Source organism: Salvelinus namaycush, chromosome 36, assembly GCF_016432855.1.
Source record: "Salvelinus namaycush isolate Seneca chromosome 36, SaNama_1.0, whole genome shotgun sequence".
In the NCBI taxonomy this organism is placed as follows: domain Eukaryota; kingdom Metazoa; phylum Chordata; class Actinopteri; order Salmoniformes; family Salmonidae; genus Salvelinus; species Salvelinus namaycush.
In genome coordinates, this window is record NC_052342.1 from 13,603,513 (window position 1) to 13,629,190 (window position 25,678).

The 25,678-nt window shown below is 47.8% G+C and overlaps 1 protein-coding gene across 1 annotated transcript in view; it reads left to right on the plus strand.

Annotated features, from left to right (window-relative positions):
* si:ch73-335l21.1 (insulin receptor substrate 1-B) overlaps window positions 1-25,678 on the plus strand; it is a 73,789-nt gene that overhangs the window by 11,458 nt on the left and 36,653 nt on the right. Inside the window, exons 2-3 of the mRNA XM_038975827.1 lie at window positions 10,598-10,902; window positions 11,071-14,275. Coding sequence (XP_038831755.1) covers window positions 10,598-10,902; window positions 11,071-14,275 — 3,510 coding nt within the window. The remainder of the gene's footprint in view (window positions 1-10,597; window positions 10,903-11,070; window positions 14,276-25,678) is intronic.

Here is a 25,678-nt window from a genome sequence, read left to right on the forward strand (position 1 = left end):
GGACAGAACACAGGCAAAACACCGACTCAGGAAACGGGATTCGTGACAGGTGAATGAATTTGACTTCTGCAGCTGCGCTGACATGAAGAAAACTGGACAGGTTCCAGTATATTCCATGGGTAGGCCTCCTCTGCTATATTACTTTGGCTTATCTTGTACTTTTGGCTGAGTGATGAAGAATAGGAGACGAGAATTGACAGCCTCTTCTGGTATGCACCTGGTGTGTCCTCCTCCAGCGCAGTCTTCATTCGTCAGTGGTTCTGTGACCACACAAAAGCCTTGACGTGGCGCTCTTTAATGATGGCTGCCAGGCTGACGGGGTTGTTGTGAAGACCGACCAGCACGCTAGCTAATCTTCACGCTCACTTTCATGTGGTGCTTTAGCGATGGCAAATCTGGATGCCTCGCTGATAATTGTGTGCGTGTGTGTGTGTGTCTTCATAACACATACCATATGTGCGAACTGAGCCTTGGGGAGGTGGTGGTGTTGTGTACGTGTTGTGTTTCTTCCTCCGGGGGCCAGGAGAGAGGGGGATGGATAATGAGGGAGTGGGAACGAGAGAGAGTGAGGGAAGGAGAGCTGGGGGGGTAGAGGAGACAGACTGGGACACTCGGCAGTAAGGGAGATCCTTTTGGGGGGATCCACGGTTTTATTGACCCACACACACACACACACACACACACACTGGACACAGCTGTCCTGTGTCTCTCCACACTGGTAACTCAGGGTGATGGCGAGAGATGAGGGGGAGAGATAGCCGAGCAGGCGAGATGGGAAATAAAGGGACTTCAGGCCTCGGATGTCCAGCTCGTTGGCTTCTTTGGTGACGTATTTGAGAGCGTTGTGGCATGCTAGGGCACTGGGGTCAGCAGCATGAAACAAGGCCTAGTGGGAAAAGGATCTTTCCATGCCAGCTCTAGCGTTCAGTGATTTACTGAGTGCATTAGCGAAACTAAGAGAGATACCGTTTTTACGCCTAGCACTCACAGATATCGATCCCCTCCATGAATCTGATGAGATTGGAATGTAAAAATCCACAAAAAGTTGAAAGGGCGCCCCACGGTTTGGGAACCACTGCCCTACTTCATAAAATGATCATACGTACAGTAGGCTACTTCACACCAAAAAAATAGGTTCTAAATGTAACCTAAAGATACTTTTTTGGTCAAATAAAAGTTGAGAAACTAAACCCTCAACTTCACTACAGTGCCTGACAAATAAAATAGACTATACATTATGCAACACTACTGAATCCTACCATACATCACACATGCAGGCTACCTGACCACTGAGGGCTACTCCAAGGCACCATGTACATACTGAGCCTACATGTCAGAGTTGAGGGCATTTCCATGGAAAAGGATCCATGAGCACCAACATGTGAAGTTTATAGGAGCGTATCAAGTTGGGGGTCAAATGAAATCTAAGCGTCTATCTTTTTTAGAAACTGGAATAAGCAAAGGCTTTGATTTCTTGTCAAACAGATGGAGAACGGGTCTTAGGTAACATCCAGCCGAAAAAGTCTTTAAAGGTATTAGAATTACATCGAAACCCAATAATGTAAAACTAAAGACTTCTGGCAACTAATATCAACACCTGTATTTAGTTTAGAAAATATATTTTTTCCTTCTGTAAGTTTAAAGGGACACTTCAGGATTTTGGAAATTCAGCCCTTTATCTGCTTCCCCAGAGCCAGATGAACTTGTGGATAAAAATCGTATGTCTCTGCGTGCAGTTTGACTAGCATTAGCGCATTTGCTAACTAGTGTTAGCACAAAGACTGGAAGTCTATGGTAACTGCTAGCATGCTAGTAGATACCATAGCCTTCCAGACAATGGCCTAACACTAGGTAAGTGCATTGGCTCGCGAAATTATCTCTTAACTTCCTTCATACTGGATCCATTGCCAAAATCCCGAAGTATACCTTTATGAAACATTGCCTTGTGCCTTGAAATTCAGTAACCAAAAACCCCACAGATCATTAAATATTTTCAAATTTCGCTCCCTCTTGAGGAGGGAGGATAATGAAAGTTCACAGAAGTAATGAGTAAAGGTAGACCTATCAATTAGTTATAGTGTTTTTATGTTAATTAACTATTAAGTGATAAAAGTGAAATTCTGTTACCTATTATTCCCGAAATTCTATTAATTATTTGGTAACGGAATTTCTGCAATTTAATTGGCTACGAGGAGAAATTGTAGTAGTCACAAACCACAGTTGGGTCACCTGCTACAGTCCTTCCTTCCACTGGCATACTGTTATGTTCAGCTCATTACAGTTTTCTTTCTCTTTCTGTGGTCATTCCGCCCTGGCCTTGATTTCAATGTCCACAAATGTCGTTTTTTGGTCCAGTCCCGACAAGCCTTGATTTCAACATCTACAGACCTTTGGACCGGCTTTCATTTGGACCAAACATAGACAACCTTGACTGGTTCAGATTTGGTCCGGTCTGGACCAAATCTTAACCAATCATGGATGTCTATGTTTCACAAGTTTGGACAGCACAGTACATTACAGTAAAGTAGAGCACAGTACAGAAAAGTAGAGTAGATTATAGCTCAGTACAGTAAAGAAAAGTAGAGTTTAGGTCAGTACAGTACTAAAGTAGAACAAAGTGGAATAGAGTTCACTACAGTACACAGTAGACCACACGAGTTGAGTCAACTATAATGTACTGTACTGAACTGTACTGAACTATACTGAACTATACTGTACTATACTCTACTTGACTATACTGTACTGAACTATGCTGTACTGTACTGAACTGTATTGTATTGAACTGTACCGCACTGCACTGAACTATACTCTAATTGACTGTACTGAACTATGCTGTACTGAACTGTACTGCACTGTAATGCACTGCACTGAACTATACTCTACTTGACTGTGCTGAACTATGCTGTATTGAACTGCACTGAACTGTACTGCACTGAACTGTACTGCACTGAATTATACTCTATTTGACTATACTGTACTGAACTATACTGTACTGATCTGTACTGCACTGAACTATACTCTACATGACTATACTGTACAGAACTATACTGTACTGATCTGTACTGCACTGAACTATACTCTACCTGACTATACTATACTGAACTATACTCTACTTGAATATACTGTACTGAACTATACTGTACTGAACTATACTGTACTGATCTGTACTGTACTGCACTGAACTGAACTATACTCTACTTGACTATACTATACTGAACTGTACTGAACTATACTCTGCTTGAATATACTGTGCTGAACATTACTGTACTGAACTATACGGTACTGAACTATACGGTACTGAACTATACTGTACTGTACTCTAATGTGCTTTACTTTGATGTCCAAACTTGTGAAACATAGACATCTATGATTGGTTCAGATTTGGTCCGATCCAACCAAATGTGGTCTTGTTTGGTGGCAGGGCTCATTAAAATAATAGTCAGTGTGTAGAATAATACCCAAATATGCAAAGGATATTGCATATTTCTACCTTTGTGAAACCTATTTAGGATGCATCACCATGAAGACAATAACATTCATATCTATGAGTCTACATTTTTGTGTAGATCAGGGACCCATGCTGAAATTCCGTTACCACAGTTCTGTTACCGGTTGTAAATCCACTTCACTTACTGTAGTTCCGTAAGATTTTTTCCAATGTTCGGTGTCATGTCATAGCTGACACCCCATTCTTTCTGCAGAGATCTTTGAATCTTAATTCTGAGTCGATATTTAAGAGTTTTTGGGAAACGTGGTCACATAAAAAACTGAGCGAGATTTTACCAAAATTCTGTCACCAAACTTTGCATCTGCACTGTTCTTCCAGTAAATGTGTTTTTGTAAAATATTCTGTGAAATTGTTAACAGTAGTCCTTGTGCATAGAGTTGTATTGTTTGTTAAACTTTGAAATCAATGTTTTTTGTTCGGCATACATTTTAATTCCGTTACATGTGGAATTACCCTTGATCTACATTGAACAGGGCCGCCTAGTCAGTGTGTGATAACAGCTACACTCCGTTCGTCGCTAATGGAAAGGGCTTGTCACTATCCCAGCAGCCAGCGAACATGCACACGCACACATAAACATTTGTCGGAAGTTTACATACACTTAGGTTGGAGTCATTGAAACTCGTTTTTCAACCAATCCACAAACTTCTTGTTAACAAACTATAGTTTTGGCAAGTCGGTTAGGACATCTACTTTGTGCATGACACAAGTAATTCTTCCAAAAATTGTTTACAGACAGATTATTTCACTTATAATTCACTCTATCACAATTCCAGTGGGTCAGAACTTTACATACACTAAGTTGACTGTGCCTTTAAACTGCTTGGAAAATTCCAGAAAATAATATCATAGCTTTAGAAGCTTCTGATAGGCTAATTGACATAATTTGAGTCAATTAGAGGTGTACCTGTGGATGTATTTCAAGGACTACCTTCAAACTCAGTGCCTCTTTGCTTGACATCATGGGAAAATCAAAAGAAATCAGCCAAGACCTCAGCAAAAAAATTGTGGACCTCCACAAGTCTGGTTCATCCTTGGGAGCAATTTCCAAACGCCCGAAGGTACCATGTTCATCTGTAAAAACAATAGTACGCAAGTATAAACACCATGGGACCACGCAGCCGTCATAACGTACTTTGGTACGAAAAGTGCAAATCAATCCCAGAACAACAGCAAAGGACCTTGTGAAGATGCTGGAGGAAACAGGTACAAAAGTATTTATATCCACAGTAAAACGAGTCCTATATCGACATAACCCGAAAGGCCGCTCAGCAAAGATGAAGCCACTGCTCCAAAACCGCCATAAAAAATTCAGACAACGGTTTGCAACTGCACATGGGAACAAAGATCGTACTTTTTGGAGAAATGTCCTATGGTTTGATGGAACAAAAATAGAACTGTTTGGCCATAATGACCATCGTTATGTTTGGAGATAAAGGGGGAGGCTTGCAAGCCGAAGAACAACATCCCAACCGTGAAGCACGGGGGTGGCAGCATCATTTTGTTTGGGGGCTTTGCTGCAGGAGGGACTGGTGCACTTCACAAAATAGATGGCAGCATGAGGGAGGAACATTATGTGGATATATTGAAGCAACATCTCAAGACATCAGTTAGAAAGTTAAAGCTTGGTCGCAAATGAGTCTTCCAAATGGACAATGACCCCAAGCATACTTCCAAAGTTGTGGCAAAATCGCTTAAGGACAACAAAGTCAAGGTATTGGAGTGGCCATCACAAAGCCCTGACCTCAATCCTATAGACAATTTGTGGGCAGAACTGAAAAAGCGTGTGTGAGCAAGGAGGCCTACAAACCTGACTCAGTTACACCAGCTCTGTCAGGAGGAATGGGCCAAAATTCACCCAACTTATTGTGGGAAGCTTGTGGAAGATTACCGGAAACGTTTGACCCAAGTTAAACAATTTAAAGGCAATGCTACCAAATACTAATTGAGTGTATGTAAACTTCTGACCCACTGGGAATGTGATGAAAGAAATAAAAGCTGAAATAAATCATTCTCTCTACTATTATTCTGACATTTCACAATCTTAAAATGAAGTGGTGATCCTAACTGAACTAAGACAGGGAATGTTTTCTTGGATTAAATGTCAGGAATTGTGAAAAACTGAGTTTAAATGTATTTGGCTAAGGTGTATGTAAACTTCCGACTTCAACTGTATACACACACACACACACACACACACACACACACACACACACACACACACACACACACACACACACACACACACACACACACACACACACACACACACACGCGGCTAGCAGCCTCACAGGTTCATGTGCAAAGGACAAACAGCTGTTACGACCCCCAATAAAGGCTGACCTGGATCAGGCGGAAGCAGGGGGAATACCGTAGTGCCTTGGCGCCAACAAGTCATAATCACACCTTAAATCATATAATGGCCGGTGGAGAGATGCCCAGCAAGACATATTAGTCTACAGTATATGCTTATACTCGTCTTGAGGGGGGAGAAAAGGGTGCAGTATGTTTGAATAGTGCAGTGTGCAGTGTGTAGTGTGTGTGTTCTGGACTTCTGGAGCCATAAGTGAAGCTGAACGTTGTGATAAGGTTGCAGTTAGGTTATAATACATTACCTATCTTGTATGAATAGAGTAGTGTGTCAGAGTGTGTTCAAACTGCAGTTGGTTACATCCATTCATCACATGGTGAACTGAATGTTTCAGTAAGGTTGTCGCAAGGTTGAAGTACAGTAACGATGGGCTACATGAATAGAGTAGAAAGTGTTCTACTCATCCTGCAGTTGGCTGTAGCCACAGACTAGCCACGTGGAAAAGCCATCTGAAGCTGAATGTTGCGATAAGGTTGCCTCACAGTTGTCTTGCTAACAGGAACTGTCTACTGTTCACCCAGAGAGTTGGTCCATGTAGCCCAGGAGCACAGTGTCACTTTGACTCCGTCTTCGCCGTGCTGTAGTCTTATGAATCATCAAGACCGCTGCTTAGGGCTTCGGAAATGACCGCTGTGTGTGCGTGAGGGCTAAGCTCGTTTGCAGTGTTATGTATCCCCCCACCCCCGTCCGTCCGTCTGTCCCTCTGTCCTTGTGCTGGACCTGACTGCACGGTCACCCCACTGGGTGTTCATTGTGTGAGCTAAAACCCTCGCTCTTTCTCCACCGCTGGCTCTGTTAGTAACACTCTGCCAGGGAGAGGTCCCGTAGGGGATAGCCAGTCACATCTAGAATTCACACACTTCTGTACACCTCCTACTCCTGTAACGTTTGAAAGAGGTTGTTACGATGGCGGGTTGGGTAGCTTAGATGGATATTATGGCCACTTTAAGGCGACGATAAGTGCGGGCGGCTGTGTAACCATGTACGCAGAGAGTCGGGAAGCAAGTTCAGGGAGCGAATACATTTAAATAAATAAATGAGCAAAACAAGAAACGCAAACAGCACGCCGACATGAAAAACAGGAACAATGACGACCGGGGAAGAAACCAAAGGGAGTGACATATAAAGGGCAGGTAATGATGGAGTCCAGGTGAGGAGGTGATGGAGTCCAGGAGGTGATGGAGGAGGTGATGGAGTCCAGGTGAGTGTCATTATGCGCGTAACGCTGGTGACAGGTGTGCACCTTAACGAACAGCCTGGTGACCTAGAGGCCGGAGAGGGAGCACACGTGACAAGCTGATGCGTTTAACTGCGCTAGCGAGGTCTTGAGCTGCTCTGACTGCTGCAGACAGTGTGTGTGGGGGCGTGTGCACGTGCACGTGCATTCCGTGCGTGCGTATCACTAGCAGGTGTAGGAGGGAAAACGGTGGCCTTGCAGACCCGAGATCAAAGAAGGCTGTTGGGGGTTGAAGTGGGAAACTTGACGCTCGGCTGATTTCTAAGGATGTATTCATAACAAGCAACACAGGGCTGCTTCGCGGATAGCTGAGGAGTTCTTTAGGATAAAAGAAACACACGGTTTTGTGGTATTTGGCATGGGGATCTGAGGCCGTGCGTGGGAAGGAAGGACAGCGGAGTGGGATAGTAAGATGGTGACAGGGAGAGAAATAGTGTGAAGGAAGGACGGTGAATCTATTTTGACTTCCATTATTACCCTTCAAGTCAAGTTTTTGTTGTCACTCAGTAGATAGTCTACGTCTTTTCATTCCTCGTATTTCATTCATTCTTTAACTTCTGCTTTCATTTTTCTCGAGGACCTTTTGTTTTTCTTCTGCATTCCCTCATCTGTCTCAGTCCCTCTGCCTCAAAATCTACAAAACACATTTTTTCTGGTAGTAAATCTTTATGCAGCTGGCAACAACACACACACACAGACAGCGGTCCATTAAATAGTCATGCTTGGCCCAGAGTGACTCATTTAATGCAGAGGACATACATCGTACACAGCCAATGGTCTACTGTCTAAACCTATGGCATCAGAGGAGGCTGGTGAAAGAAGCTGTAGGAAGACGGGCTCATTGTAATGGCTGGAATGGAATCAATGGAATGGAGCTAAACACATTGTTTCCATGTGTTTGGTACCATTGATTCCATTCCAGCCATTACAATGAGCCCGTCCACCTACAGCTTCTCTCACCAGCCTCCTCTGTCTGGCATAACAGCTATTCTGGTGTGCCTTGGAAGTCCTGGTCCATCATCCATTTAGCGGTAAGAAAGCCAGAAGGACATACACACGCAGGTTTCCCATTCCACGACCGCAACTGAAGGTTTTGGAAGCGGGGAGTGGAAATGTTAGTCATAACGGAGGTCGAGTCTCGTGGTTTTGTTTCTGCGTTCGTGCCGGAGGTTTTTGTCCATACACGTGGTTGTGATTATTGGGTTAAACAGAAGGCACGGGAGAGACAGAGGAACACGTGTCCCTGCACCAATTGATACCACTTCATGAATGTGCGCGAGCACACGCACACAAACGTGCACACTCCAGTATGATAATGTTGGAGGCTATGGAGGAGTAAGGGCTGTCTTGTGTTTGGCTGAAGTTGACAGAGGTGCTTCTAAGAGCTATTTGTCTAAACATCTAAGCATTTAGGGCTAGTCTCGATGTGAGTGTGGGTCGGTTGCTTGCGAAGGATTCATTGACACCCAATCTTATCTATGAAAGCCGTTATTAAACAGGTGTTCTGGTCCCCTTACCTACCACTGATATTTTACAGAGGACTTCACTGTTCCGCATTAGACCAAGTGAGCTCAGTCTCAAGAAAAGTGTGGTATTCTCTGTTTACAGTGAGTGACCTGTAAATGAGGGTCTACTGTAACCAAACTTTATACAGTAAATGAAAAAAAAATCGATGGGTTTGTAGAGATTGGCGGGATGGTTGGTAAATTATCGACACCGACCATACCGATCACTTATCGCAGGCATTTTGCTGATATCGTTCTTTACAATAAGTAGCCTATTCTACAGAAATTACGTTTGTAATTAAAGAAGTTAGCTAATAATGGGACAATTGATGGCTACAACCATCGAACCAATAGTAGTAGTTGAAAGGATAATAAGAAAAAGCAGCACATTAATGTTATAAACCTATTGTTCTATTTATCGTTATAACATCAATTCAGACAATTCATCGCGATATGGATTTTTGTCGATATCGCCCAGCTCTAATCTGCAGGAAGTCACCCGTAGGCGTTGCAAGTCAGTAAAAAGACAGTCTAGTCTAGTTGTTTTCGTAGTCATTGTCCTTTTGAATTGCCTGAATCCTCAACAGTTTACATTTTTCATGCGTACGTGCGTGTGTGCGTGCGTGTGTGCGTGTGTGCGTGTGTGTGTGTGTGTGGCCACCGAGTTGAAACATGCAGCTGCAGGAAGAGCAGGACTCACAAACCGCTGTGGATTGTTCAGAATTTGCTAAAACACTAGTGTGTGCTAGGTAAATAGTGGTGCTTTCACCTCCACATTCCCTCGTAACTGAGGCGCGACGGTCATGTTGGTCTGTTTTAATCTCTATATTCCATCTCTCTATCCGCCCACCTGTTTTAATCTCTATGTTCCATCCCTCTATCCGCCCACCTGTTTTAATCTCTATGTTCCTTCCCTCTATCCGCCCACCTGTTTTAATCTCTATGTTCCATCTCTCTATCCGCCCACCTGTTTTAATCTCTATGTTCCTTCCCTCTATCCGCCCACCTGTTTTAATCTCTATGTTCCATCCCTCTATCCGCCCACCTGTTTTAATCTCTGTTCCATCCCTCTATCCGCCCACCTGTTTTAATCTCTATGTTCCTTCCCTCTATCCGCCCACCTGTTTTAATCTCTATGTTCCATCCCTCTATCCGCCCACCTGTTTTAATCTCTATGTTCCATCCCTCTATCTGCCCACCTGTTTTAATCTCTATATTCCATCCCTCTATCCGCCCACCTGTTTTAATCTCTGTTCCATCCCTCTATCCGCCCACCTGTTTTAATCTCTATATTCCATCCCTCTATCCCCCCACCTGTTTTAATCTCTATATTCCATCCCTCTATCCGCCCACCTGTTTTAATCTCTATGTTCCATCCCTCTATCCGCCCACCTGTTTTAATCTCTATGTTCCATCTCTCTATCCGCCCACCTGTTTTAATCTCTATGTTCCATCCCTCTATCCGCCCACCTGTTTTAATCTCTGTTCCATCCCTCTATCCGCCCACCTGTTTCAATCTCTATATTCCATCCCTCTATCCCCCCACCTGTTTTAATCTCTATATTCCATCCCTCTATCCGCCCACCTGTTTTAATCTCTATGTTCCATCCCTCTATCCGCCCACCTGTTTTAATCTCTATATTCCATCCCTCTATCCCCCCACCTGTTTTAATCTCTATATTCCATCCCTCTATCCGCCCACCTGTTTTAATCTCTATGTTCCTTCCCTCTATCCGCCCACCTGTTTTAATCTCTGTTCCGTCCCTCTATCCGCCCACCTGTTTTAATCTCTATGTTCCATCCCTCTATCCGCCCACCTGTTTTAATCTCTATATTCCATCTCTCTATCTGCCCACCTGTTTTAATCTCTATGTTCCATCTCTCTATCCACCCACCTGTCTCTCAATCTCTATATAAAACACTTCTCTCTCTCTCTCTCCCCCCTCTATATCCTTCCCTTCTGTCCTCTTCTCCAGGTAAGGCGGCTAGTACCGACACCGGTCCGGGAGGGGACTACGGTGTACCCACCCCAGGCCCCGCCTTCAAGGAGGTGTGGCAAGTCAAGGTGTGGCCAAAGGGGCTGGGCCAGGCCAAGAACCTGGTGGGCGTCTACCGTCTGTGCCTGACCGAGAAGACGGTCAACTTCGTCAAGCTTAATTCAGACGCCGCCGCCGTGGTCCTGCAACTGATGAATGTGAGGCGCTGCGGTCACTCCGAGAACTTCTTCTTCGTGGAGGTTGGTCGTTCCGCGGTCACAGGCCCCGGGGAGTTCTGGATGCAGGTGAGATGAGATGTAACACAGGCCTAGTCTTTGGGGTTACAGCTCTGAATGGTCACTGTGTTTTGGTTGGCAAGCTGTGTATTCATCCTAATGGATGACCATTTGATGTTGGCTAAACTGAAAGGAAAAGAGAACCCATAGAGTATAACTGTGTTCTGTCTCATGCAGGTGGATGACTCTGTGGTGGCCCAGAACATGCATGAGACCCTGCTGGAAGCCATGAAGGCCTTGAGCGAGGAGTTCCGCCAGCGCAGCAAGTCGCAGTCCAACTCCGGACCAGGGGGGGGCGCTACAGCCTCCAACCCCATCAGCGTCCCCTCGCGACGCCACCACCCCAACCCGCCCCCCAGCCAGGTGGGCTTCACCCGCAGGCCCCGCACTGAGCCACCTGGAGGGGCTGGAACTGGGGGCAACAGTGCCAACGCATCGCCCACTCCCCGCCACAGCTTCCCCAGGTCACGCACAGCCAGTGACGGGGGTAAAGGTGAAGAAGGTGTGGGTGGAGCGTGTGGAGGGGTAGGGCAGAGTTCCAGTCTTACTACTAACGGGTCCTGCTCCACCACGCCCATCCTCAGGTCCAAATCGGCCCGCTCGGCCCCCACCCTGGCCAAGAACAACCCCATGGGCCTGATGCGCTCTGTCTCCACCCCAGCCCCCTCCCCGGCCCCCAGCCTCTCCTCCAGCTCCGGCCACGGCTCAGAGTTTGGGGTAGTGGTGGGTGCGACCGGAGGAGGTGGTGGAGGAGCAGGGGCCGGTGCATACAGCCGCGTCCCCTCCCACAACGCTTCCGTGTCGGGCTCCCCCAGCGACTATGGCTCCTCGGATGAGTACGGCTCCAGCCCTGGGGAGCAGTCCTCCCACTCCCTCCTGGCCCCCTTTCCCAACATGCCTGGAGGTTCAGCCGGGTTGGGCGGCCACGGTCAACCCCTGGACGATGAGGCTACTAACTACATCCTAATGGGCCAGCGGGGTGGAAGTGGCGGTGGAGCCACGTCATCTGGCTCTCTGCCTGCTGGTGCATCCAGCTCAGCCCCTTCCCACCAGGCCCAGACAAGGAGGGTCCTGCGTCGCTCCTCCAGCCGGGAATGTGAGGCTGAGAGGCGGCTGCTGAGCAAGCGGGCGTCCCTGCCCCCCATGGCCCTGGAGCGCCTGGCCCCACGGCCCCTCAGGGGGGAGGAGGAGCAGGATGAGGACGCGGCCGACTACGCCATCATGTCACGCAGCACCAGCAGGGAGTCCTTCACCACCTCCTCCTCTTCACGGAGAGACTCTGAAATAAGTCCCGGTGGAGAGGGGGGAGGAGGGGGGTACCTGGATGTGGCTGGAGAGTTGGGTGGAGGTGGAGGTATAGTGCGGGATAACGGCTACATGTCCATGCTACCGGGAGGAGTGACCCAACCCCCTGTCAACCTCAACAACTTGCTTTCCGCCTCTGTTGCTGACGAGTCCAAGCTGGCGGACGACTACATGGCCATGACACCCAACAACAGCGTATCACCGCCACAACAGATCCGGCCCCCTCCCGGAGACGGCTACATGATGATGTCACCCAACAGCAGCTGCTCTCCGGACCAGCGTGGGGGCCTGGCAGGCGGGGCCTGGGTGGGCAGCAGCAGTGCGGACAGCCGGGCGGGCAGCGACTACATGAACATGTCCCCCATCAGCGCCCGCTCGGCCAACAGCAGCCCCCCTCCCCCCGAGCACCCCCCTCAGACAGACCCCCATCCCCTTCAGCAGGCCCCTCAGACAGACCCCCATCCCCTTCAGCACGCTCCCAAGATGGTCTACTCCTACTACTCACTGCCCCGCTCCTACAAACACACGCCACCTGGTGGACACTTTGAGGACGGCCGAGGCAGGAGGCCCAATGGGAGCGGTGGTGGTAGAGGGGTTGGCAGGGCAGTGGGTGGTCGTCAGGACCCGAATTTGGGTGCGGTCCAAGGTCGCCACCTGTCCCTCTCCTCGTCCTCATACTCCTCCAGCTCGGCCAGCAGCGAGAGCCTAGGGGAGAATGAGGACAGGTCTTCCCAGGGAGCAGGCCCCTCAGGTGGGGGAGCTCACTCTAAAGACATAGGGCTCCTCCAGCAGAGACGGGCAGCCCCCAAGCAGGGCCAGCAAGGGGGAGCCAGGACCCGGCCGGTCAGCCTGTTTGTGGACGTTTCCAAAGCAAACACCCTCCCCAGGGTACGTGAGAACCCCCTCCCCCCGGAGCCCAAGAGCCCAGGGGAGTACGTGAGCATCCAGTTCAAGGGGGAGAAAAGCACCAGAGGAGGGCCAGGAGGTGGGGAAGGGAGGGGACTCAGACATGGGATGTCCCTCCCTCGCGGTTCCAGCCAGCGCCCCTCACACCAGCCCACGTCCTGCCTGGGGGGGTTCCTGCCCCTCTCCCGCAGCCCCTCGGCCCCTCTGACACCCCTCACCCCACCATCAGCCTCTGAGTATGTCAACATGGACCTGGGGCCCTCTCCGTCCCCCTCGCCCCACTCCCTGACACCGCTGGGCTTCCCTTCCTTCCCCACCCCTCCTACGCCCCCTCCCATAGCCCTGGCACCCAAGGCCCGCGGTGAGCTCAGGGTGTCCCCTCAGCAGCAAGGGGAACCCGAGGGGGCTGAAGCAGGACCCAGGATAAACAGACAGACTACCCGCGTTGTGGTGACTCAATCAGAGTCCCCTACCTCCTGCGGGGACTATACAGAGATGGCCTTCAGCTTGAACAACAATACCGTTGCCAGCTCCATGTCCAATAACACCTCCTCCAAAGCCCCCTCCCCAGCCAGCCCCGAGCCACCAGTCCCTGTCCTCACCTTGGGCCTGGACTTCCCCCTGGCCAAAACCGGGCCCAACCCGGACCACGGCGCTAAAGTGATCCGGGCCGACGCCCAGGGCCGCAGACGCCACTGCTCCGAAACCTTCCTCCCCTCCCCCTCTCTCCCTCCCCAATCCTCCTCCTCCAACTCTTCCTCTGTCGCCTCCCTCTTCCCGGAGCACGCCCAGGCTGTGGCTCGCCGTCTGGGGTTGGAGGGTGTGCTGTGGGGAAACGGAGCATCAGCCGAGCATCTCCCCTCGCAGTTCCTCCATCCCGGGCCTGGCCTGCCCTCTGCCCAGGCTTCATCCATGGAGCAAGGCCTCAACTACATAGACTTGGACTTGGCTAACAAAGAGAGCCCTCATTCAGCCCTAGATGGGTCTTCAACCGTCCAGGCCAACCCCCTTCGCCTCTACTCGTCCATGCTGACTGGGGGGGCCGGGGCAGCGGCGTCCGGGGCTGGAGTGGGGGGCAGTGTAGGCTCCAACCTCAACACCTATGCCAGCATCGACTTCTACAAGTCAGAGGAGTTGCGAACGCATCAGAACGGAAACAAGGATGGTACAGGTAAGATGAACTGGTTCTTCACGTCTGCTCCTTTTGTCATATTTAGGTAGTAGTCTGAATGTCCTCTCTCTCTCTCTCTCTCTCTCTCTCTGTCTCTCTGTCTCTCTGTCTCTCTGTCTCTGTCTCTGTCTCTGTCTCTCTCTCTCTGTCTCTCTCTCTCTGTCTCTGTCATGCTTTGTGTGCAGCTTTGGTTGCTCTCCTGAGCCTCTTTTTATGCCACCTCTCTCTCTCTCCCACCTCCATCGCTGTGTCCTGCTGCTGCTGTCGAGATTATTCAGATGAAACAGTGGCCTTTTACATAATCAAATGAAACTGAGCAGTTCTGTCCGTCTATGTTCATATTCAGGCCCACCTGGCGCCGGATTACGCACACACACACACACACACACACACACAAACACAGAAACCAATCAGATATTTGTTACTGTCTATTTAAGCCTAAATCAAAGATATGGTTAGGCTGCTATCTGTAGCTAAGTACATGCAATGGTTTTATCTGCAAATCTATTTTGTCTAAAGGGCAGAGCAATATGAAACCCTTCTAAAATTCAATGTTCATTTGTAGCGGTTGCAAAAGGCTGAAACAACCTATTAAAACAATTCTTATTCCATGAAAATGTGCTTATCGATTTTTTTTCATGTCTCAGACTGCACATTCTATGCAATTTTATCAACAGAAAATATCCATTTAGAAAAAAGTTAATAGCACATTTTATACTAGCCTTACGTTTTGCTACATGTATGACAAACATCTTCTCTGAGAAGGAGACAAACGTTCTCTGTGAGAGGAGGCTGTCTTCCCTGACTTAGCCTGAGCTGGCTCATTAGAGAAGCCCGTCTTCCCTAAGATTGATGAGGGAAATCTCTGTGGAATGGTACTGCTTGACCTACAAAAGGCCTTTGATACAGTTAACCACTGTCTCTTAATCTCCAAAATGGAGGCACTGGGGTTAAGCAGTATCCCTCTAGGCTGGGTAAAGTCCTATTTATCAGGTAGGGAGCAAGTAGTAGAGGTTAATGGCTCACTGTCTCAGGCAAAACCAATGAGTTGTGGCGTTCAGCAGGGGAGCATGCTTGGGCCTCTACTGTTTTTACTATATATTAACGATATGAAAGATGCTTGTTCATGCCGTCTTTTCCTCTATGCGGATGACTCTACACTTCTGGTGTCTCACAAAAGTAAAACTATGTTGGAGAGCATACTTAGCACAGAGCTTACTAACATTAGCAAATGGCTTGGAGATAATAAGCTATCTCTGCACTTAGGGAAAACTGAGGCAATTATTTTTGGATTCAGACCTAAATTGAGTAGGTCCTCTGAAATGAGAGAGGAGTTAGGAGGTGAGGTGCTGACTACTAAAACCTCTGTTAGCTACTTGGGATGTATCCTTGATGGAAGCTTGGGAGGTGTGAGCATGGCCAATAAGGTGCTAGGGAAGGTTAATGCCAGGACTAAGTTTTTGTCTAGAAAGTCCAAGCTGCTTGATAAGGACTCCATGAAAGTGCTAGCTACTGCCCTCATTCAATGCCATTTTGACTATGCTAGTACTTCCTGGTCTGGGGGCTTAGCTAAGCTTATGAAGGGGAAGCTCCAGATAGGCCAGAATAAGCTAATCCTGGTACTATTGAAGGTGAGTCCACGTACTGACATAGGCAGGAGCTGCTTTAAGGAACTAAACTAGCTGCCTGTTGAGGCTAGGGTGTCCCAGATTAGACTAAGTTTGGTTTACAGGAGTATTTATGGTCCTGCGCCCAGATATCTAAGTGATTACTGTAACGGTTTTGACTTGAGGTTATTTATAGGGGTGCCAGGTAGGTTGTGCCTACCAGAGAAAGCATTGGTTTCTCCTTTTAGTTTGGGAGGGAATGAGTCCCATCTGGTCCGTCAAGTCACACCAATACAAAGGACTTATGTAAAAGTAAGGATGAAAATATACTTTTCATAAACCCCTTAAAACATTGGAAAGAACTTCAAACAAGTGTATTCTTTTGCGTGGTTGTATTAACAACATAAATGATCACACACAACAATATAACAATTAATGCACTTATGTTCATTTAGAAATGTCCTGTACCTCGGGCATAAAAAGAGTCCAGCCCGGTAAATAAGTTCAGTGACTCAAGTGACCTTAGTCACGCAACGTTTGTCCGTAGGGTACACCCAGTATATTCATACACTCAAAATACCACTTATTTTGCAACACAACTATAAAGCGTATCAAAGACTAACCAAATAATAATACGTCCTCACAACTACATAAATCACAGTATACATCACCCCAAACAAATGAAATACCGTGTACAAAAAGTTGTAGTCAGTCGGTCAGTCAGACAATCCGCCAACAGATCTCCAGCGGAGAAAAGGCCACGAAAACCAACGGAGAGTTGTAGTCCACAGACGCACAGAGTGGATCCAATCCTGGGTAAACTCGCTTTAAGGCTACAAAACACACTGCAAGGCAACAAACAAACGTAAGAGTGAAGTTTCATGAACTGAAGGTAGTACACATCCTCATTCATGTCTCGATCACAACTTCACCTTTGCGCAGCTGATGCTGGCTATTTAATGGGGAATTAAAGGGGAAGCGCCCTATTAGAAGGAGAAGCACTGAGACGGTTCAGAAATATTCAGGGCCGTCACACACCCCCTCCCCTGGAAAAAGCCGACCATTGCCCGGGAAGGCACATCTTGGTCGGGGAAACCGAAAAAGGTCTCATCACTTTCCTCTACAAAAATATTCATTACTTTTTGGCGCTCAATCTCCTCCAATTCCTCAGCCGAGGGGTAACAGGCCTTAAGGCGTGAGACATGGACAACGCGCATATCTTCACCTGTGTCCTCTTTCACCACTCGGTAGTTCAAAGGGCCCATCTGCTCCACAATCCTATATGGTCCTTGCCATTTAGGAGCGAGCTTGGCCGAGAAGAATTGTTCAGCTTTCGAGTAAGGATGAGAGCGAAGCCACACCCGATCACGAAGCTGGAACTGCATGTCTCGTCTGTTCTTATCATAGTTTCTCTTCTGCTTGAGTCGAGCCTGGATCATGTTCTTCGAGACAAGAGCTCTCAAGTCGTGGAGATGGACTACCTGGTCATAGCAAGCAGCGTCTGGAGTAAGCTGCTGGGGCTGTAGCACCATATCCAAGGGTCCTCGGAGGGGACGACTTAGGTTCAGCTCTGCAGGTGTGACTCCAGTGGACTCTTGCACAGCAGAATTCAGGGCAAATCGAAACTCGTGAAGGTGCTTGTCCCAGTGTTTGTGCTGGGTCCCTACATAGGAAGCAACCATTGTCTTCAAGGTTCGATTTACTCTCTCAGTGAGGTTGGTCTGTGGGTGATAGGCTGTGGTCAACTTCTGTCTCAGGTTCCATCTTTGGCAGGTCTCTCCAAAGAGATCAGAGACAAATTGGGAACCTCGATCAGACAGGATGTAATCAGGCACTCCCCAGCGAGTCAGGATCTCTTTCGTAAGGATGTTAGAGACGGTCCTCGCTGTGGCCTGACGCAGGGCAAAGAGCTCAACCCACTTGGAATAGTAATCAACAAAAACAAGCATGTACACATTCTGATTGGAGCTTCTAGGAAATGGACCCATCAAATCCACTCCTAACATTTCCCAAGGTCGGGTAACCACAGTTTGCTGCAACTTGCCAGCAGGTTTTCTACCTTCTGGTTTGTACATTTGACAAACCTGACAGTTTCGGATATGTGACTTCACATCCATGCTCAGATGTGGCCAGTACAGTAATGCTTGCAAACGTTTGTAGGTTTTGAACCTGCCCAAATGACCAGCTAATGGGTCTTCATGGAAATGTTGAAGCAGTTGAAGGCGTAGAGTTTCAGGTATGAACATTTGGTAGAGTGTTCTGTGAGGTAGTTGTACAACTCGGTAGACTTTGTCTTCAATGATGGTCAGCTTGGTGGTAGGGTTGACCATCTTTTCTCCATCTTCCAGGATAGTCTGGTACAAAGCCTGTACTTCTGGATCATCCTGTTGGGCTTTCCAAATGACCTCATCAGAGATGGGAAAGTCAGTTTTGGGTGAGTCGCGACTGCTAGACAGGACAGTAGCACATGTAAGGTGAGGGCCACCATTATCACAAGCAGGAGCTCTGGATAAGGCATCTGGAACAGTGTTGTATTTTCCTTTCCTGTATTCTACTGCAAAGGTGAACTCTTGCAACCGTAGAGCCCATCTGATGAGCCTGGTGCTTGGTTTGTTGGTCTTGAACACCCACACAAGGGAGGAATGGTCAGTGACCACAGTGAAGTGTCTTCCCTCCAGGTAGTACCTCCACTTTTCCAAAGCCCAGACAACTGCAAGGCACTCTTGCTCGGTTGTTGAGTAGTTCCGTTCTGCTCCATTCAATGTCCGACTGGCGAACGCTAGCACTTCTTCAGTACCAAGTCCAGTCTGTTGGACTAGGACAGCACCAAGTCCAACATCACTTGCATCAGTGTAAACAACAAAAGGGCAATCAAAGTTGGGATGACCCAAAATGGGAGGTGTGACGAGGTGTCGTTTCAGGGTTTCAAAGGAGGTCTGGCACTCTGCCGTCCATCGGAATTTCGCTCCTTTTCGCTTCAACGCGTTGAGGGGTTCTGCCACCTGGGAGAAGTTCTACACAAACCGATGGTACCATCCAGCCATCCCAAGGAACCGTTGAAGGGCCTTGAGTGTGGTTGGCACAGGGAAGTCTTGTACAGCCTTGGTCTTTTCAGGATCCACATGAATGCCGTCAAAAGACACAATATGGCCAAGGAACTTCAGGGAGGTTTGGCAGAAGTGGCTCTTCTTCATATTCAATGTCAGACCAGCTTCTCTTAGCTTGTCCAACACTGCTTGAAGATCTTGAAAGTGTTGTTCTCTGTTCTGGGAGTAGATAATTATATCGTCCAGGTAGACGAAACAGATCTTCCCTTTGAGCTCACCTAACGCAATCTCCATGAGTCTTTGGAAAGTGGCAGGTGCATTCTTTAATCCAAAAGGCATCACCTTAAAGGAAAACAAGCCCTCAGCACAGACAAAAGCAGTCTTGTCCTTGCTTTCCTGGTCCATCTCAACCTGCCAATAGCCACTATTGAGGTCAAGGGTAGTGAACACAACAGCACCAGACAATGACTCCAGGATCTCGTGGATGGTGGGAAGAGGATAGGCATCAGTCTGGGAAACATTGTTGGTCTTCCTATAGTCCACACAAAATCTAAGACCACCGGTCTTTTTTGGAATGAGGACAACAGGAGCAGCCCAGGGAGAGGAGGAACGTTCTATTATATCTTGTGTCATCATATCATTAATGAGTCCCTTTTGGATTATTAGCTTCGCTGGGGACAAACGATATGGCTTTTGCTTGATCGGCATTTCCTGTGTAAGGAATATTTTGTGCTTCAGGAGTCCGGTGCGTCCTAGCTTTGAAGTACACACATCAGCATTATTCTGCAGCTGTTCCACCAGCCTTAACTCCTCTGGCTGTTCCAGCTGAGCTCTTCTTACAGCCTGTAAAAGGAGATCATCAGAAGGATTACCCAGGGTTAGTGGTACCGGAGCAACGGCAGAGAAGACTGCCACATTGGAACCCCAATCATGTAACTTTGTAGCTTCTGATTGGAAGAAATGCTTCTTGCTCGGATTGTTTGGAAACCAGTAGCAATTGTGTGCGATATCAATCTGGACACCACTGAAGTACATGAAATCAATTCCCAACACGACAGGAAAAGCAAGGTTCTTGGTTTGTAGGATAACCGAAGGAATCATATAGGAGCGGTTACACAGGCGGAACTCCACCTCACTCCATCCAAGTGGTCGTTTAGCCTCACCGTCAGCCAGATACAGTGGACCTTCTGTCCACGGCTTCAAGTTGTATTTTGGACTTTGAACCTCCTTCCACAGTTTCTCATTGAGCAGTGTGTAGGATGACCCGGTGTCCAGGATGGCTCTTCCTGTCCATGGGCCTATGGACAGGGGTAACACCAGCTGGTGCGGTATTAACTGAAAGGAAGGGGATGTCGGCGGGGGGGCGTAGGCAGTGACTCTTGAGGTTTCAGCTCTGGTCAAAGCACCCAGAGTAGGATGGTCGTTCCTGCGAAGTGTGTTAGGCGTGTTGGCCTGTTGTGATTTGTGGTTTCTGGAAGGGTTTACTTGATACGGTCTTGGACATGTGGCTGAAGAATGTCCCTTTTGGCTACATCTCCAACAGAACATGGGAGGGGTCTTGGCTGGAGACTCTGGCTGTTGTTGATGGTCTGGCTTGGGTAACTGTTTGGGTGTCTGTTTCTTTCTCTGTTCATATTGCTGTTGGCATTCTCTGTCCTTCTCGAACTGCTGTCCCAGTCGAACCAGTCCATCGACAGTGGTGACTCTTTCTCTGAGTTGACTGGCTAGTAGTGGGTTGATGTTCTTCAAGATCAACTTAATGACCTCTTCCTCCTCAATGCCAGGTTTCCACCTTCTGCACAGGGAGTGGTAACCGTATGCAAAGTCACGGATACTCTCTTTCTCTCTTTGCACTCGATTTCTGACTCTGTCTGCCAGCTCATCTGTGTAGTCCTCAGACAGAAATGCAGAGGAAAACTTGGCCTCAAAGTCAGCCCAGGAGGTAGTGGTGAGACGTGCCACATCCCACCAGTCTCGAGCTGTCCCATGCAACACATTCCTCAATGTGGCAAGGAGTTCTTCGTCAGCCAGGGGATTGAGGGCAAGAAAGTCATGACATCTTTCCAGATACATTAGCGGATCAGGACTGTCATCCTTTTTCCCAAAGGTGGGAAATTGCAATTTAATGGGCATCGCTCCCACATGATGTCTACTCAAATCACCATGAACAAAAGAGCTAGGAGGGATTGAGGAAGTAGAGGGTGAGGGAGTTATGGGACCATGAAAATGAACACCAGGATGCATGGTGGATTGCATCCTGCAAGGGGTGGCTGCAGCATGGCCTTGTCTTGGCTGTTCTGAGGTGCCCGCTTGGCCCTCAGTGGTCTGAACAGAAGTGGACACAAGAGAAGCTCTGTGCAAGGAGTTGTGCCTAATGGAGGCCATGTCAACAGACACATCATCCAACATTTCAACACAATTAGAGAGCGCTGTCTGCAAGTGGTCTACAGTGTTAACCAGGGGAGAAAATACAGAATTGACGTCCTTGAGGACCTCAGTGTGATGATGTTGCAGGCGCCACTGGAGAGTGGCAGTGAGTTGGCTTTGTTGGTAGTCAAACTGCCTGTCCATGGCACCAGTAATTTCCTGTCTTCCACTCTCACTGAGCTCTGTCAGAGTGTGGGTTAGAGTGCTCAGTGAGTTTCTGAATTCCATGGCACTCTGTTGTTGCTCTTCACTCAGACATTTGAATTTATGGTGGATTAGAGTTTGGAGATGTTGTTGAGTCTGACGAATATCAAGGATGTCACCTTGAAGTTGTAAGACTACAACCTCTGGAGATAAACCAGACAATGGAGGAAGGTTTGGCGTCAGAGGGAGGGCTAGCTCAGTACTTCCACACAGATCCATGTCAATAAGTGAGTTACTAGTTAGACCTGTGGCCTGTGGTCCAGACCGAGCATTCAGATTCCCAGGGCTCTGGCCCAAATCAACTCCATTATTTCCATTCACATTATGATTTGTATTGTTGGCTCGGTAGTCAGAATGGCCCTGTGTATTCCCATTGACAGGTAGGATATGGATGAGCACATTTTCTTGTAGTGAATCCATTATTTTAATTCCACACAAAAGATTTGCTTTGGTTAGTTCTCAATGTTGAGGTCCCATCTGGGGTGCCATTTTTTATGTAACGGTTTTGACTTGAGGTTATTTATAGGGGTGCCAGGTAGGTTGTGCCTACCAGAGAAAGCATTGGTTTCTCCTTTTAGTTTGGGAGGGAATGAGTCCCATCTGGTCCGTCAAGTCACACCAATACAAAGGACTTATGTAAAAGTAAGGATGAAAATATACTTTTCATAAACCCCTTAAAACATTGGAAAGAACTTCAAACAAGTGTATTCTTTTGCGTGGTTGTATTAACAACATAAATGATCACACACAACAATATAACAATCAATGCACTTATGTTCATTTAGAAATGTCCTGTACCTCGGGCATAAAAAGAGTCCAGCCCGGTAAATAAGTTCAGTGACTCAAGTGACCTTAGTCACGCAACGTTTGTCCGTAGGGTACACCCAGTATATTCATACACTCAAAATACCACTTATTTTGCAACACAACTATAAAGCGTATCAAAGACTAACCAAATAATAATACGTCCTCACAACTACATAAATCACAGTATACATCACCCCAAACAAATGAAATACCGTGTACAAAAAGTTGTAGTCAGTCGGTCAGTCAGACAATCCGCCAACAGATCTCCAGCGGAGAAAAGGCCACGAAAACCAACGGAGAGTTGTAGTCCACAGACGCACAGAGTGGATCCAATCCTGGGTAAACTCGCTTTAAGGCTACAAAACACACTGCAAGGCAACAAACAAACGTAAGAGCGAAGTTTCATGAACTGAAGGTAGTACACATCCTCATTCATGTCTCGATCACAACTTCACCTTTGCGCAGCTGATGCTGGCTATTTAATGGGGAATTAAAGGGGAAGCGCCCTATTAGAAGGAGAAGCACTGAGACGGTTCAGAAATATTCAGGGCCGTCACATTACTTTCCTGGTGTTAGGGATGCACACAATCACAGCACCAGATCAGGTGTTGCTGATGTGTGCTTATACAGGTTCAGGAGTAATGCTGGGAAAGGTACTTTCTTGTATACTGGAGCCTCAGAATGGAATGAGTTACCTCTGCCCATAAAAACAATGTCCTCTCTGGACAGCTTTAAAAATAAAGTCAAAATATGTTTGATGTCCTCTGTGCCCATATGAATAACCCCTATGATGTAACTGCAATGATGAGATAGATGTTCTTCTTCTTTGTTTTTATGTTTTATTATCTTAATGCCATACTGTGTTTAACTCTGTTCCATCTTGTCTAGCCATCCTGTCTCAAGAGGACCACAATGGAAATAAGTCCCAGACTTTATTGTGTGTTATCCTCCATGATTTTATTCATGTGCATGTATGGCTTTTTCAAGTTCTATGTTTGCTTGTTTTTTTAAATGGTCGAATTAATAAACTAAACTATCCTTAGCTGGCTCATTAGAGAAGCCCGTCTTCCATGACTTAGCCTGAGCTGGCTCATTAGAGAAGCCCGTCTTCCCTGACTTAGCCTGAGCTGGCTTATTAGAGAAGGCCGTCTTCCCTGACTTAGCCTGAGCTGGCTCATTAGCTGGCTCATTAGAGAAGCCCGTCTTCCCTGACTTAGCCTGAGCTGGCTCATTAGAGAAGCCCGTCTTCCCTGACTTAGCCTGAGCTGGTTCATTAGAGAAGCCCGTCTTCCCTAACTTAGCCTGAGCTGGCTCATTAGAGAAGCCCGTCTTCCCTGACTTAGCCTGAGCTGGTTCATTAGAGAAGCCCGTCTTCCCTAACTTAGCCTGAGCTGGCTCATTAGAGAAGCCCGTCTTCCCTGACTTAGCCTGAGCTGGTTCATTAGAGAAGCCCGTCTTCCCTGACTTAGCCTGAGCTGGCTCATTAGAGAAGCCCGTCTTCCCTGACTTAGCCTGAGCTGGTTCATTAGAGAAGCCCGTCTTCCCTGACTTAGCCTGAGCTGGCTCATTAGAGAAGCCCGTCTTCCCTGACTTAGCCTGAGCTGGCTCATTAGAGAAGCCCGTCTTCCCTGACTTAGCCTGAGCTGGCTCATTAGAGAAGCCCGCCTTCCCTGACTTAGCCTGAGCTGGTTCATTAGAGAAGCCCGTCTTCCCTGACTTAGCCTGAGCTGGTTCATTAGAGAAGCCCGTCTTCCCTGACTTAGCCTGAGCTGGTTCATTAGAGAAGCCCGTCTTCCCTGACTTAGCCTGAGCTGGTTCATTAGAGAAGCCCGTCTTCCCTGACTTAGCCTGAGCTGGTTCATTAGAGAAGCCCGTCTTCCCTGACTTAGCCTGAGCTGGTTCATTAGAGAAGCCCGTCTTCCCTAACTTAGCCTGAGCTGGCTCATTAGAGAAGCCCGTCTTCCCTAACTTAGCCTGAGCTGGCTCATTAGAGAAGCCCGTCTTCCCTGACTTAGCCTGAGCTGGCTCATTAGAGAAGCCCGCCTTCCCTGACTTAGCCTGAGCTGGTTCATTAGAGAAGCCCGTCTTCCCTGACTTAGCCTGAGCTGGTTCATTAGAGAAGCCCGTCTTCCCTGACTTAGCCTGAGCTGGTTCATTAGAGAAGCCCGTCTTCCCTGACTTAGCCTGAGCTGGCTCATTAGAGAAGCCCGACCACTGTATCTGTATAGATAGACCCCAGTTAAACCCTGAGTGGGTATTTATAAGCCGATACTAACTATTAACGTACTGAGTCGTGGAGCGTTAGCACTAGCTAGCCTTCACATTGTGGGCCTTTATGGAGGATTTTAGCCCTCCACAGTGGGTCCTTATTGGGAACATGTTAGCATGGTCGCGTAAGCCAGGCAGCATGGGGCAGAATGTTACACGTTGGCTGTGAATGTTGAGAGGGGGCCAGCGTTTCACTAACTCACACTGCTCCCAAATGCCTCTGTACAGTGACCCCTCCTCCCTTCATCCCTCCAGTCCATTCCGCCTCCCCCCTTTTCCTTCTCCAATAAATGATCCTTTTGTTCGGGTGTTTCTGTCGTGGTAGGTTGCCAGCTCCCTTCAGCTGGGCCAGGCTGGACTGAACTGAACTGAGCTCCCCCCTCTCCCCTTAAACGTGTTCTCGCTCTCTCTCTCTCGTCCCACCTCTCTCTCTCATCTTTTTCTCTCCTCTCTCTGTCTCCTCTTCTAATGTTCTTTCTTCTGTCTTGTATCCTCTCTCTGCTCTTCTCTTCTCCCCCTCTCTTTCTCTCCTCTGTCTCTTTCTGCTCTTCTCTTCTCCCCCTCTTTCTCTGCTCTTCTCTTCTCCCCCTCTCTTTCTCTCCTCTCTCTGTCTCTTTCTTTCTCTTCTCCCCCTCTCTTTCTCTCCTCTCTCAGTCTCTTTCTGCTCTTCTCTTCTCCCCCTCTCTTTCTCTCCTCTCTCAGTCTCTTTCTGCTCTTCTCTTCTCCCCCTCTCTTGCTCTCCTCTCTGTCTCTTTCTGCTCTTCTCTTCTCCCCCTCTTTCTCTCCTCTCTCTGTCTCTTTCTGCTCTTCTCTTCTCCCCCTCTCTTTCTCTCCTCTGTCTCTTTCTGCTCTTCTCTTCTCCCCCTCTCTTTCGCTCCTCTCTGTCTCTTTCTGCTCTTCTCTTCTCCCCCTCTCTTTCTCTCCTCTCTCTGTCTCTTTCTTTCTCTTCTCCCCCTCTCTTTCTCTCCTCTCTCTGTCTTTTTCTTTCCCTTCCCTCTATTTTCCCATTGTGTCTCGCTCCGTCCCGGAACGATAGGCAGATA